Source organism: Strix uralensis, chromosome 1 (genome assembly GCF_047716275.1).
Source record: "Strix uralensis isolate ZFMK-TIS-50842 chromosome 1, bStrUra1, whole genome shotgun sequence".
NCBI lineage: Eukaryota > Metazoa > Chordata > Aves > Strigiformes > Strigidae > Strix > Strix uralensis.
In genome coordinates, this window is record NC_133972.1 from 170,572,455 (window position 1) to 170,590,228 (window position 17,774).

The 17,774-nt window shown below is 39.9% G+C and overlaps 1 protein-coding gene across 9 annotated transcripts in view; it reads right to left on the minus strand.

Annotated features, from left to right (window-relative positions):
- Positions 1-17,774, minus strand: part of PTK2 (protein tyrosine kinase 2) — a 230,008-nt gene that overhangs the window by 124,302 nt on the left and 87,932 nt on the right. For 7 of the 9 annotated variants that reach the window (XM_074888817.1, XM_074888782.1, XM_074888773.1 and 4 more), the window contains one exon: positions 5,918-6,144. In XM_074888817.1, coding sequence (XP_074744918.1) covers positions 5,918-6,112 — 195 coding nt within the window. In that variant the 5' untranslated portion in view covers positions 6,113-6,144. Of the gene's footprint in view, positions 1-5,917; positions 6,145-17,321; positions 17,337-17,774 lie in introns of those variants that run through there. The other 2 variants (XM_074888825.1, XM_074888831.1) reach the window with 2 other exon arrangements.

A 17,774-nucleotide genomic window follows, 5' to 3' on the forward strand; every position in this document is an offset into this window, starting at 1 on the left:
CGTGTGTCTCATCTAAGGATATGAAGAGCATTCTGCACAACTAAACCAGGCATCCTAAAAACCAAGGGCATTTTTCTCTGCTATAACTAGTCTGATTATCACAGTACCATATAACTTCTTTTTTATACTGCTTACATTTGCAGGTCCATAGTTTTGAGTTCTTGGCACTTTTTCAAGTTGTCAGAACAGATGCACATATTAACTAACAATACAACTATGCCTTGTCACCTGGTACAATGCATGTAGGCATGCAATGGAGAAAAAGAAGGGAAAAAAAAGATAAGTGGTACCCATTTTCTAGCTCTTTTACTAGATTCGGAATGATTTTATACATTAAATTATACATGTATCTAATTGATGTCAGAAATCAGTGCACTCCAGTCTGCTTCTGTATATCAAAAAGTTCTACTGCCTCAAAGCACATATATCACTGTATACATGTGGAAATTAGATTTGGATATGTAACCATCACTGTATACAGCAGACTTCCACAACATCAAAAATACTTACCTGACATGGTTTTGAGTCCTGCTAGTGTTCACACGCTCTTTCCACAGAACTTTGTGTGACTAACCTCCTACCCCTGTACTATATTATCCTAAGAATCTATTTTAAAATAGAAACCCTGTAGAGATTAAAAGTTTCCTGTATAATACACCTGCATTCTCCTTTACAGATAGCACTAGGTACATTAGAACAGCCCTACCACACACCCATATTTCCCTACAATTCTTCAAGCTCTCTGCTTGGTTTAGGAAGAACCAAGAAGCAATAAAGCATATCTGGCCCATTCAGCAGCTGGAAGGCAACGTGTTCAACTTCTGGCTACCTGGTAGTCAATCACAATCAGTATCGCATAGACCAGCTCTGTCTGCACTAGCCATGAGTTTGAAAAAGGGGAAGAGACTTGGAGGACAGAGATGAAGGTGAATAGGTGGAATCGTGTGTAGGAGTTAGTCTGCTCAGTGACTGAGGTTAGACTGACAAGCCTCTTCCCCTTTTTCAAGATAGGCAATATCCTTCTTGAGAAGTGTTTGGAAACCAGGAATGCTGCAGTGGATGACGAGGGATGCTCATAATTAAGGTTTTAATACCCTATTCCCTGGTGGTGCAGTTAACACTGCAGTGCCAGCATAAACAGGCATTTCCTTTCTGCCCTTAGTCTTCTCAATTGTGTCAGTCTGCAAGATGATGCAGTTAACAAAATCGCAGAAACGATCTGGATTTAAAACAATCATTCATTTAAACGTGGACTGTGTTTGCCAAACAGTCACAATGCCTATGCCAGCACAACTAAGGTGGTAGCATGAGAAAACAAACAGCAAGAAGGAAGCTGGCACGGCTGCCAGAAGAAACGCCTGTCTAACTAGGATATCATTTGAATTGTAGACCTTTGCACTAGAGACTCTTTCCATTCCTCACCGCAAACTGGATCTCTAATCTAATACTCAGGTCTCCTGTAATACTGGGTAAAAGTACAGCAGCATGGTATGATAGAATGGGAGAGGCAAACAGGAAAAAAAGCAAGCAACAAATACTAACACACTAATGCAGTTTATTAAACTGCTCTACTGATGTCTTGGCTGAAATGTGCTTCAGTCCTCCTCCTCCTGGAAAGTTCATATTAGGGAACTGACTGGAATACACAATCTTTCAAACCTGCACCCAAGCCTTCTACCTGTGAAAAATAAAATACTCGAGTAGGTAAGGATTTTGCTCTGGTCTTTCTGTGATGTAGGGACGGCACTCAGCCAAGGTATGCCCCTTAACTTCAAAAATTTTAAGTCAGATATATCCTTACCCTTAGCTAAGGATGTTCTTTTTTTATTCAGCTTTTTGAATTCTTATTCTGTCAACATTAAAGAAGCCAACATTTTGGGGTGGTACTCCACAGAAAAGGGTGAAAAAGACATCTGAATGTTGAACAGGTTAAGAGCGCCCTGAACACTGTATCTTTATTTGTCGAAGACTTCTAACCACGCTTCTCTCTAACTCCAGAAATAAGGAAAAAGCTGACAGCTAAAAACTTTAATGCTATCTCTATCTAGTTTATGTTTTAGACAGTCTTACAAAACTGGAAAAAACCAAACCTGTAAGAGAATCAAGGTACGATGCATGTCTGACAATAATGTGGTTTGAGATTTCTGGTCGTTATGTCCACATAAATATTGCCATCTTTACTTCTCACAAACTATTCAAGAATCAAGGATAAGCTTCAAGGGCTAGAAGTTTAAAAGAAGCTGTAATGGATGCAAGCTGGGCACCTCTGGGGTGGGAATGCAGATCACGGAACAGAACTGCACTTCACCAAAAGCCACCTATAAGGGCTCACACAAGGTTTCTAACGTCTGTTTTCTAAAAACCCCAACCCTTCCCTACCCTCTCAGTCTGCTAAAGCAGTGCACTCATTTGTCTATCAAATACAGTTACAATTCTGTTTCAATCACATCTTCTGAAAACAGAAAGGTGATTTACTTGTAAGTGCTGATGAAGATGAGGTGGAAGTGTTTACTTTCAGCCAAAACCAGGACACAGGGTGCACTTGAGACCAAAGAAATTCCATCTCGGCAACACCCACCTACTTTTGTGCCACACCTGAGGTTGTGAACAGGGCAGAGCTTGCCCTGCATCCCCTCCAACCCCAAAGCCTGGAAATCCCTCTTTGTGAATATGCACGTAGACAACACAAGCCATACCAAGATAAATAGGGAAGATAAACAACCTCTCTTTCTCTGGCAAATGCATGGTTATCTATATATGCATTCGCAGTAGGAGACCACTGTTTGCACATTCATAAAAGCCTTTTTTTGGAAATTAAGCATTTAGTATAATGCCATGGAAAAAAGGGTAAAGAAAGCATGCCAGTCCTTTGAAATCCAAGAAAGAATTTCCACGAAGTGAAAAGCTGCCCTTGAATCCATTGCAGAATTCAGACTGAGCCCTCAGAGGAAACAGCTATCTTTGAGGAACCAAATCCATCCAGAACAAGCAGAGGTCCACAGCCAGTAGTTCTCCTCAAAGCAAAGCCTATGTATATCATTGTCTCAGTTAAAGATATTTCAAGTCAAATAGAAAGGAAATCATACCTTTAGTCTAGCCACTTCGGAGACCCTTACAGAAAGCGAAGTTCTGTTCAGCTGAGCTTAACAACGAGTTTTTTAACGAAAAGCGTTTCACCTCATGATCAGGGATTTGTGTATAAGGTACACAGCTAAAGCACTGTTTCCACTCTACTCTTGGGAAGTCATAAGAGATTTATTTTTTTTAAAGGGAAAGGGAGCCTTTGCTCACTTCTTTTGACTGTCAAACACATCCTTTCCATTGACAAAGGCAAACTTGACTGTGTTGGAAATAGATGATGTTAGAAATCACAAATCGGGAAAGAAAATTCCACCTTTACTTTCCCTTGGTATTAGTACATTCCACAAAGTACTCTGCTTTACCAGCAGAAATACCTTTAATTGGCTCTTCTGGAGATTTCAGACCAAGCCTGACTTCCTTTGAATACCGAAAAGATTCTTCGGCTATCATCCCAAAAACTCTGCTAAGCAGGGAGTAGTCTTGAAAAACCTTTTTTTCTTTTCCTTCTAATTGCAGAGCTGTCTCAAAGACATTCACCTCTGAATATTCTTACAGAGCTCCTTGGAAACAAGCCAAAGGCCAAACCCAGCACTAGTCTCCTTCTCAGTTTGTAACTCTAAAACTAAGGCATAAAAACCTTATAGGCTATTTTAATCTTAAATTATTCGGCTTGGTTGAACAGCAGTCATTCCAATGGAATGTAGGCTTGTACTCCAACAAGAGTTTCTAAAATAAATGTCAGGACATGGTAATATATCAGTGCTAAATCTTTACTACAGCGTACCTGCACATTCAACATTGTCCCAGTTTAACAAAGTAAAAAAAGAACCACATTTGTTAAAAGAACAAAGTTTAACAGCAACCCATTACATTCTTCTTTAGCAGGAAAGGAGAACAATACAAAAATCCCATTACTTTTAGAAACAACCATCCAATTAAATGTGTATGTAAGAAAGTAACTGCAAGTAACTGCTACTTGCCTGTTCTTTTGATCCTGCTTTTATAAAATATATGACACATTTTTGCTTAAAACAAGGACATGTAAAACTGCAAATTGAACTCAGCAGTGAATTTCTTACAGGGAGTGTAAGTTTTGGATCCTTAAAGCCCATAACCACAGGTATTTCTGAGCAGGAGAAACCAGAGATGTAATCTCTGCTTTTGTTTTTCAAGTTTCTACATACTTCTTTGGAAAGATAACTTCAAGTACCATATAAAGAACCCTAGACATTCGTCCACAGTAGAGGCTTGCAAGGTTAAAAACGTACTGAGACATAGCTTTTCTTCCCTTGTACCAAGTAATACACTTTATGAAACAAATCAATCACATTAGATGTATCAAACCACTATACTTAAGCCAGGGAGCAAAGATGTTTCAAGTGGCACCCGAAAAACCCTATTCCATGTAAAATAAGTGTATGCTATTGATGATGATTCCCATTGTTGTACCTCTAATCTGTCTGCTCACCAAGTTATCCCTAAACACAGACATGAGCTTATTAAATTGACAGGGGACAGATTTTCTAATCACCACCAATGAAAATCCTTGAATTTCACAGGTCTATGATCAATGTCACAAGATCTACTCCACTTAGGAATGCTGTTAAGTCTTTTCATATGCAGCCATGTTAGAAAATAAACAGTAGGAAAGGAAAACATTCAAAACTCTTTGGTCTTTTTTACTTGGTTTTCTCTTGCACAAAGGAAACTTAATAGTGGGGAGGAGGAGACAACAGGTCTCCTTAACTCTGACAACTTTCTCCCTTCAGCAGACTGGAATCATGTTTTTGTAGTGGAATTTGAAGTACGGTGCAGAGAATACAAATGTTGGAAGGAATAAGCAGATGGGAACCTGCTTCTACAGTAAGAACCTCACAGAAGAAAACAACCCCACACACCACCTACCACCACGCAAGATTCTGCTCTTGGAGGATAATTAAAAACAAGCAAACCACGAAGTTTTAAAAGCATTTCACATGTTAAATTGAGCTTTGTTTCAGTTTAAATACCACAACACCTCAAAAATTGAAATAATAAGTGTAGCAAATGGTAAGTAAAGGTCTCGGCATTGGAGAGAACGTATTTTTCAGAATAAACACTGGGTTTTCATGCATACATAACATTTCCACATACCTCTAAGATTACAGATACTTAAAAGTTATTCTTAAAAAAATCCCAACCTTCTTTTTTTTGCATAGACTAACTGAAGGAAAACATTGTACAAATACAAGCAGCAGGTGACTATCAGGGGGAGGGGGACAAAAGGACCTACTGAGGGGAGAAAAGACTCTTCAGCTCAATTTCCCCACACTGACTACTTTTTTAAAAAGTCATGTACACATTACATTTAAACATTTTAAACATGTAAATACGCACATCTTAAATTTAAACATGTAAAAAAACATCATTTTTTTTTTAACATGGAAAGTGTCATTTAATGTCACCTTCATCCCAGCTCTCATCCCTGCCATGAGGTGCCACACAGGCTTTTGGGGAGTATAAAGTGGTAGAAGTCAACTGCATACATGGGTAGTGGTATCTAAACTGATAACCACTGTTCTAAATTTCAAGTTTCTAGTCTGCAAAAATGGGAAGAGTTGTCATTTCTTTAAGATAATACACAATCACACACCAGGGTTTTTTGTTCTCAAGGGAAGTTAGTACCACTTAAAGCTCTTTCTGAAGTTACTCACAACATACAACAGGTAAAGATTGTTTTAAAATAAAACACAAAACTTCTGTGCTTGTTTGCTTCCAGACTTTTACCTCCCATTTTTTGATCATGAAGTTAACACTTAACCTAAAGATGGCATGAGAATGCTAAAAACAGACTTACTCGGACATCAGTAGCATCTCCATGCCGGATAATGCTGGCCCACGTTGTTGGTTCACTGCTATTTTCAAAGTAGTGAAAAACCTTTAAGACTCGTTCCATGGCCCCTGGGGAACGCTCCATCCCAGTACTGAGGTGTGTCTTTGCACTTGAACTTGGTGTGTGATTCAAGTTTGGATCAAGGTAAGCTGCTGCCATGGTTTTGCTAGATGCTAGGTATCTGTCATATTCTAGGAAAGGGAAACAAAACAATTAATTAATTTTAGTTATACCCGAATCTTACGCCGCTTCATACAAAGCATTTACCAGAAATCCATGAAGACTCATTTTTAAAGGACATTTAGTTGCCTTTTTTGGAGGCCCCTCCTAAAATAGTTACACATCTACAAACATAAAAAACCTACCAAATGACTACCAGAGAAACTGCAAGCCCCTTGGAGCAAGTGATCTGAATTTGAACAACACAATCATTAACATAACTATCTTTAGCAAGACTGCTTCCTTTAGTTTCTCAGTGACTTAACCCAAAGCCTTCAAGACCAAATAGCACCTTCTAGTTTTAACAGGAGTTAAATCTTAAAAACCTTAAAATCTGCCAAGTCTGGTCTTGCAACAAGCCTCTAAGATCAGCACAAGGAAACCCTGACAGTCCAGTCACCAAACTGCAGGCTCTCCAGTAAGAAGCCACACACCAACACCAGGCTCTCCTGTTTAAGGCTAAAACTTTGTCACATCACTCGTTTTGTGCTATTTTGGGAGCCAGTGAGACTCAAAACCATCCAGAGCTGAAGTCATCATTCACTGAGGAACGATTAGTAACACCACTGTCCCTCCTCTCATCAAATACTAAGTGGCTAAGTTTTATCATCGACTAGCCTGGTTTCCAAGTGATTTCCAAGTCTAGTGGCAAAAGATGTGGACCATGGTATGAGTCTGCATCTCAAAGAAAAAAAAAGAAAAAAATTGCCTCTTGGCTACTGCTGCAAATTAGTCAGCCACAAGCAGATGGTGTCTCAGAAATCAATGCAGTACAAGAGGAAAAGAGCAAACAACACCTCCTCCCTTGCCTGACAGTCTCAAGCATCATTTCAGTCTGCTGGCTGGAAAGAGCAAAGACTGCAGGGCTTTTGCTCTAGGACTTGGACAAGTGTACCAAGTTTTCTGTACCTCCTCCTCCTCCTCACAGTGAGCAGCCAGCGGGGAGGCAGTTTTGGAAATATGGAGATGTTAAAAATAAAATAAACTTGATCTTTTTGGCATAGTACTCTGAAGGCCTTTCTGGTAGTAAAGCTGGCCTGCGAAATGGGGCTGGAGGAGAGCGAAACTGTTTCAGTACTGCTACTGAAAGCCTGAGCCTTAGTTTACTTCACTGCGAGGCAGAAGAGCGATCCACGCTTCCAGCTGAGCTCCTGTTATGCCTGGTGGCTCCTCAACAGAGCTTCAGCCACCAACCTGCCACCTGCCATGGTGCTCTGCTGACCTCCCTGACCACCAGTTCAGGAAAAAAACAAACCAAAAAATCCCAAAAAGTGATGCTTAGTTTTATACCACGGCTGCCTGAAGTTGCCACAGATGTTAGACAAGCACAGAGGAAGAGAAGAGAGAAGCAGAAGCAGCTGGTGGTCTGGGGCAGGAGGGGAGACCGTCTTCCCTCCAGCAGCAGCTAGCCATTACACCAGTCCACCAGTAACATCAAACCACACCATGAGCTCAGCTAACAGGAATCTAGCACCAGCAATATCAAGGCTTGAAATCTTCAGGCTGTAGATAACAACATTTGCTAGAGGCTAAAACAGGACTTGGAAGTCTAACGCAACAATCTTAAGTGTCTACCTAATTCAGACCCACAAGATAAAGAGGAAACAAACAGTCCATCTGCACAGTATGTCTTTACCTCTTGAATAAATGGTTGAAGTGCATGCAACTGAACTGTAAGAACTTAAAATTGGTGGTACTGGGACAGACAAAAGGCCTCTAATCTCCTGCCCCCAGGGAAGATGGAAAGAGCAGCCAAGGTGACACTTCTCCCAAACACTCCCCCAGTGCCTGACACTTGAGGGACTTCCCCCACCTGCCAAGTGCTAGCTTAGTTTCATATCCCTGTTGCCTCTGTCTGAAAACTCAAGAAACCATTACAGCTTTTGTACCTTGCTTTACTATTCTCTTTTCTGGTGATCGTTACAAATGTGTTAAGCCAATCTTATGCCTACATGAAAACTTTTCCTCCTATCCACCCTACCCCAATAGACACAGATCCAAAAATGCTGTGCAACTCTTGACTTAGCCTCACCAAAGGAGCTTGTGAGCTGTTTGCATATAAATATTGACTTGAAAGCTGAAGCAGGTATAAAAATCTCCCCTATGGCATACTAACATGAGGACAACATGACCGTACATGCTGACATGCTCCTAACTGCAGGGCTCCTCTCCTGTAAGGTTAAAATAGCCATCATGAAACACCAAATGTCCGCAGGGCGGGGAGTTTCATCAAGATAAATTCACCTAGACGGAGCCCTTCAATAGTGCAACTCCTAGGAATGAAATGGCAGTTTTCAGGCTCAGACATGGGCCACAACTTCTGCATTACTTCAAGATTTGGTATGCAAACAGCAGAGAAATTTGCTACAAACCAACACGAGACGAGTAATTTTTTTAGTAAAGGAGAACTAAAAGAAAGCCTGCTTTAATATTAATTCACTGTATTCCATCCACTTAACATACACATTCATTAGGTTTTATCTGGCCGAAAAAGAACAGGGAGAAAAGTGACAGGAAAACACCAAAACAAGCATTTAGAAGATGCCTGACCACAGACTTAATATGGACAATCCACCTCCCCTGTGAGCAGCAAACAGAAAAGACATCAGTTTCTACATACAGAAGTGCTTAGGTGGCATAATTTCAATGGATAGGCAAAACACCATTGTATTTTTTTTTTAGATTCATCACATTGAGGGGAAAAATGTGGAATCAGACTGACCGTACTGCGTACAGGGTATTGTCAGTTTTTACAAGGTTTTATGAGACTGAGGCTTTTACAGGTAAAACAACCTCCTATGCAAAATCAGAAAAGCAGTTTTCCTTCAGAATTTGATCATCACTAGATTCCTTACAGCTTAAGAAATCCCAATACTTACTTTATGAGGTACCAAAAGAGCAATAAATTTGATAGCTCAAGGTATAGAAACACATGCAGTATCTCTAGTTATGGACCTATTAACATGCCCATTAAAACCAGCCCTTGGGTTTGAGTTTGTAGTGTGACTGTGAAACTCTGCCTCAGGCCAAAACTTTGTAAAAGAGAGCTGCTCTCCATACAAGGATAGTTAAACAACTATTTTACAAGATCTGTTTGGTTGTTTTATGATACAAAGAAAGCTAAGATTACAAGACTAGGATGCTTATTTGGGCTCTTCTAAATTCAAACCAGACTGGTTGTAATCCTGCCATTACAGATCTCAGTTTGAAAGAGCAGCTTTAGTCCTCTTGGTGTTAAATAGACAAGTAGCATGCTATTACGGAGCAGAAACAAGCTACAGCAACTAAGAAGAACGTAGATTTAGATTAGATATAAATAAGAAATTTTGTACAATGAGGGTGGTGAGACACTGGAACAGGCTGCATCTGTGGATGCCCCATTACTGGAAGTATTCAAGGCTGGACAGGGCAGTCCGAGCAACCTGATCAAGTAAAGGATGTCCCTGCCCATGGCAGGGGGGTTGGAACAGATGATCTTTCAGGGTCCCTCCCAATCCAAACCATTGTACAACTCTACATCGTGTATGGAGAGTTAGTTCTGCTGTATTTTATTGGATATTGTGAAAACAGAGCTGGGGAACATCCAGACTAATGGCCAAAAATCAAGTGGGATCAAAGCTGTTTGCATGCAAAGTTGTGTGCCAACTATCCCTTTGAGCTTCGAAGAGTAAAGACTATTGTTCTCCCAATGCTCGCAGTTTAGAAAAAACACCCATATTTCTCAGTACTGTAAAGACTTATTCCAAGCTTGGGGGAAGGAGGGAAGCAAACCAATCCCAGCCTGGTGATGCTTAGTGGGTCTGCTAAAATGCTGCAGCTGTTACCAGACTATGATGCACGTTATCCTTCTGATGATTTGCTCTACTGTGGTGGAGTACCTGAGCTTTAGGAAAGTGTATGGGAGACAGTTAAACAAGATTAGAAGATAAAGCTTTTTAGAAAAAACAAAAATCCAAGAACAAAACAAAATCTACACACTGCACTTCACAGCTTTTCAAATCAATTACAAGAAAGCAATTCACCTTTTTTGTGCTTCTTTTTGTTTTCATACAATTTGGTTTTGAATACTTGACATTTTAATTACTTACGTACCAGTTACATTAGGGAAGTATAATAAAAGTTGTTTTATTTTATCAAAAACCACAAATTTTTAGAACCAACTAAATGAATCCTTCTAGAATTCATTTGCTGCTCAACATGCCTCCTGCTGCCACATCTTGTGAGTACTGCATATTTCACGCATTTGATAACTAAATCAGGAACAAAGTCAGTATTATGACTTCCAGTAGCCCAATCAAAGTTCAAACTCATGTTTCACTACCAGCTCTGAATACTTAGAAACGAAATCATTTCCACTAATGAGACAATTAAAAATAATAAGAAATATTTGAATTCATTAACTAAAAATTGATTAATAAACTGATATAAAAATTAAAATAGTCTCATAAGGGAAATCATTTCAATGTCAATAATGTCTTCAACATTAGCAGTTTGATAATACATTTTAAAATAATTAAGAAAATAAACAAGTGTTCCTCATACTAGCATTGGCCGATGGCCAACAACACAGCATTAACAAGTTCATGTTACAAAGAACCAAGCTGTAATTATCCACATTATGACTTCATGGTGTCCTTTGTAGATGTCATGAAATCTTATGATGTTGGTCAACCTCCATATTCTGATCCCCCATCTCAGGCTTGAAGGCATCAACATCTATTAGCTAAAGTTAGGTCATATTGCTGCAAAATAACTTGGTGGATCTCAATTCAAACCTATCTATAAAATCTATTAAAAATATAAGAATATATTAAAATACAATAAAAATTCACAGTTCATTTCTTTCTCTGGTCCTGGTGAATAATTCTATGAGACTTAAAGTACTTGAAAATATTAACCTTATTAAAAGAAAGAAAAGCTTTTATGTTACCTGCATCCTTGATAAACAATGCTGCTTTACCAGACAGGCTAGAAATCAGCTTTGCAGAGAAGGACCTGGAGGTCGTGGTTGACAACAAGCCAACCATGAGCCAGCACCGTGCCCTTACAGCAAAGGCTACCAGCCTCCTGGGCTGTGTTAGGCAGAGCGTTGCCAGAAGATCCAGGGAGGTGATCCTTCCCTTTACTCAGCACTGGTGAGGGGCATTGGGGGTGCTGTGCTCCCAGGCAGAAGAGAGACATGGACATAATGGAGACAGACCAGTGAAGGACCACAAAGACAATTCGGGGATCTGAGCATCTACCAACAAGGAGAGGCTAAGAGAGCTGAGATGGTTTGGCCTGGAGAAGAGGAGGCTCAGGAGGGTCCTACCAAAGTGTACAAATACCAGTAAAGACAGAGCCAGACTGCTCCCAGTGATGTTGGGTGAGGACGTGAGGTAATACGCATAAAGTGACAAACAGAAATTCCCATTTAAATATAAGAGAAACCTTCTGCACTACACGGGTGGGTGAACACTGAGGTTGCCTAGAGAGGCTGTGGAGTCTCCACCAATGGAGATATTCAAATCACAGCTGGACACAGCCCAGAACAACCTGCTGTAGCTGACTCTGCTCTGAGCAGGGGGGCTGGACCAAGCTATCTCCACAGATCCCTTCTGACCTCAGCGATTTTGTGATTTGGTGACGAAGGCTAGAGTAAGAACGTATTTCACACTCTAAATTCCTTAGTATTATCCATAATACATCTCACGAATTTCACGCTCAATCCATTTTCACAGCTTGTATTAAATCCTGCTGTAGCTCACCTTGGAAATATTAACTTGACTATCTCAACCTCACAGAAAGTAAGGATGTGAAGTACAGTTTTAACTATGTTCCCCGTGACAAAGCTTGTACTTTCAGGAGTCTGTGTTAAGGGTCAGCACATCACTGACTTTTGATATCCCATCTCCTGATATATAGAGAGATATTTATCACAAGTGCTTGCTGTTGAACATGAAGTGCATGACCCACTGAAACCCTTCTTAGCAGCACTTAAAAGACAAATTTCTTCTAAGAAAACAGTCATAGTGTATTCAACTACATGTTGATGATCACATGGCATGGTTGCACGCCTGGAGTGCTTGGTTATGCTAACAGTCCCATCCCCAGAAGTCCAGAACAGTGGAAAAAGCAAAGTGGTCAAAGCAGCACCCCCAGAACACATACAGGCCACAGGAAAGAAGCAGCAAGCATGCCAGGTGTGCAACAAGTTTTTTTGCATTTACCTGATGTTTAACATTTTGTCACACCCTTAAGGATGCAGATTTAAGGATGAAACTTTGAGAAAACCATTAGGTTTGTGATTTCAAATTTAGGACAAACATAAAGAGGAGAAAGAGTATTTTTTCCTATTATCACCACTTTTGCCCTCAGAAAGAGTCAATAATTTCAGCTATTTCTGTAAATCACACTGGAAAGGCCCTGTTTGTTTCCCGAGTTCATTTTTCTTGTTCTCTTTTTTTCAGCTAATGCTGATGTTCAAACGCATAAGAAAAAAGCAGGAATCCTTTGACTACAGCTGAAAGGTATCTAAGGTGAAACACTCTTCTTGGTAATATTTGCTATGACTACACCCAAGAACACATTTATTTCTGCTGCCTCTTCTCTGACCCCCTACTGGTCACTGCTCTCTCCCCACTCCTCCAGATATGTATGTATTTTAACTACATTATTCGCAGTCAAAAGCATTTATCAAGTCCCCCAGGTCAAAGTATAAATCAGCCTGGCCAGTCACATTAAAACAATTTAAAATTTGCATTCTTAGTATCTATTTTAGTCTAAATTGATGCACCAAATATTTCACCATATTGATATGAAATGGAAGAACGGCCTGGTACTGGCAATTCCTCTGAACACATTTTTTCCCCCTGGAGAATATTGCCTAAGGGGTTACTAAGTCTGTATCTCAATACAGATCAAAGCAGAAACATCTAGTTTTTCTTTCTTTTCAAAATTAAGTATTTTAGAAATACACTAGAAAATCAGCATGGTAAGACAATACAGACCAAAGTCAAAACAAGTTTAGCAATGCGAGCTGCCAACATGGGAAAATTTATTTCCATTATATCAATGTTTGAGGAGATTAAACATTCAGGGAAGCATGAAGGAGGAATTGAGAGAAAGCATGAACTACAAGACCCTTATGAACCAAATCAGCATGACAACCTTGGGCCTGTTAAACACAAAGCACGTATCAGCAAAAGTCAATTAATAAATATATGTATCACCTAAGCTAATTGAAACAAGGGCATATTCCATGTACAGCTGCTTTTGATGCAGGCTGTCTTAAGGACTTGTAAATCACTTTTGCCAAGCACTACAGAAGCGGTAGCCTGTTACTTGGATAGCACTGCACCTTGGGATGAGAGAGAAAGTTTTAGGGTACTGATAATCAGCTGAACTATTTGTATTGTCAAGCAGCAATTCAAATTCACCAAGACGTCTTGCACTCTGTCCATCCTGCCACATTCAAAACAGTATCCATCCTTCTCACTAAGAACCCCACAGGATTATGTCCTGACATAACTTAAACATTCAGTTTAACCCAATTTTATTGTAACATTGCATAATCTGTGCTACCAGCAATTCCCTTTGGAGTTGGCACCAATTTCTATTTTTAATATTAAAAAATTTAATAATGAGGAAACATCAGTTGTGTTGGGAATACAAGAAAAATCAATGTCTGTGTATGCTTTAATAAGAACAAGGTATCCAGCTAGATACTTGCCTAATTTCTCAACAGCACTTCGAACCTTCACTTTGGTCCCTTGGCACCACTGAAATCTAAGTAAACATTAATCCCCCCTTACATCTTCTGTTGCTAATCTTCTGAATTTCTCCAGCAAGTTGTAAAGAATTATAGTGGTGAAGTTTTCTTTAAAAAGGCACCACAGATATAAGCAAGTAAGAATTTTTAAAATAAAGGTTAAAATAAAATTCTATCTATTTTGAAGTTGCACTACCACTTGGCAGCAGCCCATCCTATGAATATCAAAACCAGAAAATGAACTAAACTGTAATCTTTTCTAATACTACTTACTAAAATATTGTGCTATGGAGGCCCGACATAGCACAAGTTCTTCTTCTAAACAGCTTTAGAAGTAAGTAGAAGCAGTGAGTTTACTGTTTTTCTAGAATAGTAAAAACTAATTAGAATTAGTGATAATGCAAGTGAGGTTCTCAGAAATTAAAAACTAGAAATGCCTGAAACTAGAGGCAGCTAAGGAAAGTAGTAAGGTATTCTGGCTATGCACTATCACAGCTTAACACCCTGGGGGTTGGCTACCATTTGACTTTAAACCTGACTTTCCTAGTTTTACATTACTGAATGATACCATTCCAGTCCTGTATTTCAAAACATTCAACTGTACAGGCTTTTAATTTTTAATCCCCCTTAATACAGTTTTAACCAGAAGTACATATCAGATAAAAGCAACTTAAAATGCTCAAGAGGAACAGAGCATGACAACAGCCATGTTGTTGTAATGCATGACAGTAGCCTATTACAAAGTTCAATGACTTTGAAAGTTAAACCTTCAAGTGTTTTCCAATCCAGTAATTAAAGCCGCTGGTATATAGGTAGAAATGAAGAATTAAGTGATTCTTATTCAAGTGACTGAATGGAAGTTCAGTGTAGGCTGACCATAGCAATTCTCCTAATTACAAGCTTTTTGAGATTATGCTTCTGTGTATCTACACACACATACACAAAAACAGTGATTTTCATAGCTGTGGTTGTTGGAACTGGGCATATACCGTATGCCTCCCTGCATCCTCACGTAAGATCTTGAAGAGCAAAGTAAGTTGTGCTACTCCCTTGGATCCCCTTAGGAATCAAAGCTCTTGGCTCCTCAAGAGTTCAAGGCTCTATGCTGTGTTTGAGGACCTGAACACCAGCCACATTTTCCTTTAGCTTAGGCATTAGTTTCTCCTGAAGTCTCCACCTACTGCACCCAAAGACAGAAGAGTAACCAGAATTAGCTTCAGTAGTCAAAGAAAAGCAAAACCTTTACAAACGTGGCATTTGATTTAACAGTCAAGTCAAAGGCATAATGCCTGATAAGAAATCAGTTGGTGGTCTCCAGGACTCATTGTACTGACACGATCATGAAACAGGCACAAGTCCAATCCTCTACTATGATGATTAATGAGTCTCCGTACGCTGATTAAGTCAAGCTATGAGCAGATAAATATACATTGTATGGCCCGTTTCAAGATTTTTATTTAAGAAAAAAAAAAACCCCACAACTTGATATAGGTTTAAAAGGGCAATGTAAAAGAATCCACTCAAACCAGTACATCAAGGTCCCTCTCCAGACTTCTGGAGTCAATACCAATGATTCCATATCGCCTTGCGGCAGAATTAAGATTTATGGATTCTCTACCAGTGCTTTCATTCTAGGTTGATCCTCTTGACATGTTGTGTAGGGCTGAATCTAAACCCAGGACCTCTGCCCTTTCACTCGCTATCTCACTGCATCTGCAATTCTCTCTTGGACATAGTCCCTGTCCCCACACACCTCCCACAAAACTAGCGACTTCTGTACTGTGCATTGTACATGTACTGGGAGAGTGCGGCAGAAGCATCCCTCTCTCAGGGGCTAGGGCTTTTAACATGGTGGCCACCAGCTCTGGCAGCAGGAAAAGTGATGCGGGCGTCCCCTGGTCAACGGACAATGCCCTCAGCCAACAAAACACCTAAGTCAAGAGAAGTTTCTAGAACACTGACCGTATATGACCACAGTTCAGATCCGACCAGGCTATAAAACGGGGCCCCCATCAGAGGCCCCCTTGGAGTGGTTCTCCTCAGAGCAGCGGGTCTCTGGACCACCCAAGAAAACCTTCTGGGATTGAGTGCCCTCAACTCCCCCTTGGTGATTGAATACTTCTTCTGGGCACCCATGAGTGAGAGGTTTTCCCTTCAGTGAGAGAGTGTCTGCACACTTGGAGTCATCATTCTTTACATGTCATCATCCTTCTGTGTTACTGTGTAGTAATACCTTCCCCAACTGGCACATCAAAGCTACAGTCTGTAAAATGTTACTGGAGCACTGTTTTGGACACCCGCATTGTCTTGTTGGTTTTGGCTATTTGGATTTGGTTACAAATCGAAGTTTGTTTAAGTTTATTATCTGGGTGAAGATGCTTTGGTATACCTCTGCAGCAGAGGGGCCTTCATTGTCTTTGTTTTTTTTAATAGCAATGAAGTTTATGCTACTGATTCCTGTGGGTTTTTCCAGTGAATGCTCCATTAAGTCTTTGAATAGAACCATCAATGCTGAAAAGCTCTGAAGACCTGAATCATCCAAGAAAACACCCCTGGCCCCCACTGAAGGCATTTTTCAGTCTTTTACCTCCAATCTACTAACACAGGGCTACTAAACCCTCCTTGAGTTTATATTAATTAAAGAAGCATGTTTAATATACTAGAGGTCCTGAGGTTCAACATTCACATTGTACTGAGAAGGAAAGAATTCACAATCTTCAGGGAAAGCTGTCACTTAGGTTAACTCGATTACAACATAAAATGGGTTCAGAATGGGCGTTTCCTCAACATGCAGTAAATGGGGACAGAAGACAGACAACCGCTTACCAAACAACCAATTTTAGAGAAACTATTTCAGTTTTTTTTTTTCTCCTATAACCATCTCCAGTATGTCAGATCAGCCAAAGATTCATCTTTGCATGAAATACAAGCCATCAAAAAAAGGTTAAGACTGAGTTGAAGATGGTAATAGCTGCAATTAGACCATTCTATTTCCAACTGAGTCACTATTTCCTTAACCTTTTAAACAAGGGGAAAAAAGCCATTCCTAAACCAGGTATTAACCAGTTGAAATATGTTTACTTTAGGGCTTCCTTCAACAAAGTTCTCTGAAAGAGAAACTTAATACTTGAAAGGATAAGATATTGGTCTGTAGTAGAAAAATTAATTGGAACCTGGAAGAGTTGGGTTCAATCTCCTACAGTAAGATAAGTTTTGTTGCAATTAAGCTTTATCATTTTTGTCACTTCAAACTGTGGAAGAAATCACGCAGAAGCGTCTCAAGAACACCTGATCACGGTACGTGTGGCACGGTTTTCCTCCTCTCCCCTCCACCCTTCCATGACAGGGGACATCTAGGTCAAACTACACCATGTCTTGCAATTCATGGGCAACACATACCACACAGCCTTTGCCACAATGAGCTTCAGCCACTTCCATTAAAACAACTGTGTTCCTTCAACTTGGAACGGGGTCAGAAATATCAGGTAGTTCAGTTGCTGCACATTCTGAAAAAAAATCAGCAGTAAAATTTAGTCTTCAGGCGTTCTTTGATGGCCCATCAGCTAGCTAATGAGCACAAACATGACAATAGATGTATCAGCACTCACTTAGGTCCAAAACCACCAGCGTGTGCTGTCCCTCATCACGTGAGGGTATCAAGGGACACGGGGATGACTGATGTAACATGTGCATCGTCAAGAAACTAGGGCAAACCTGAAGAAATCAAGTAAGCAGGTTTCACTACCTCCACATGAATTTACTGCATCTTTTTATAATATATTTGATCACTGCATTAAGAAGACTCATAAAGATGAAACCATTACTTTCTAGTGTATTTTTACTCTATTCAAT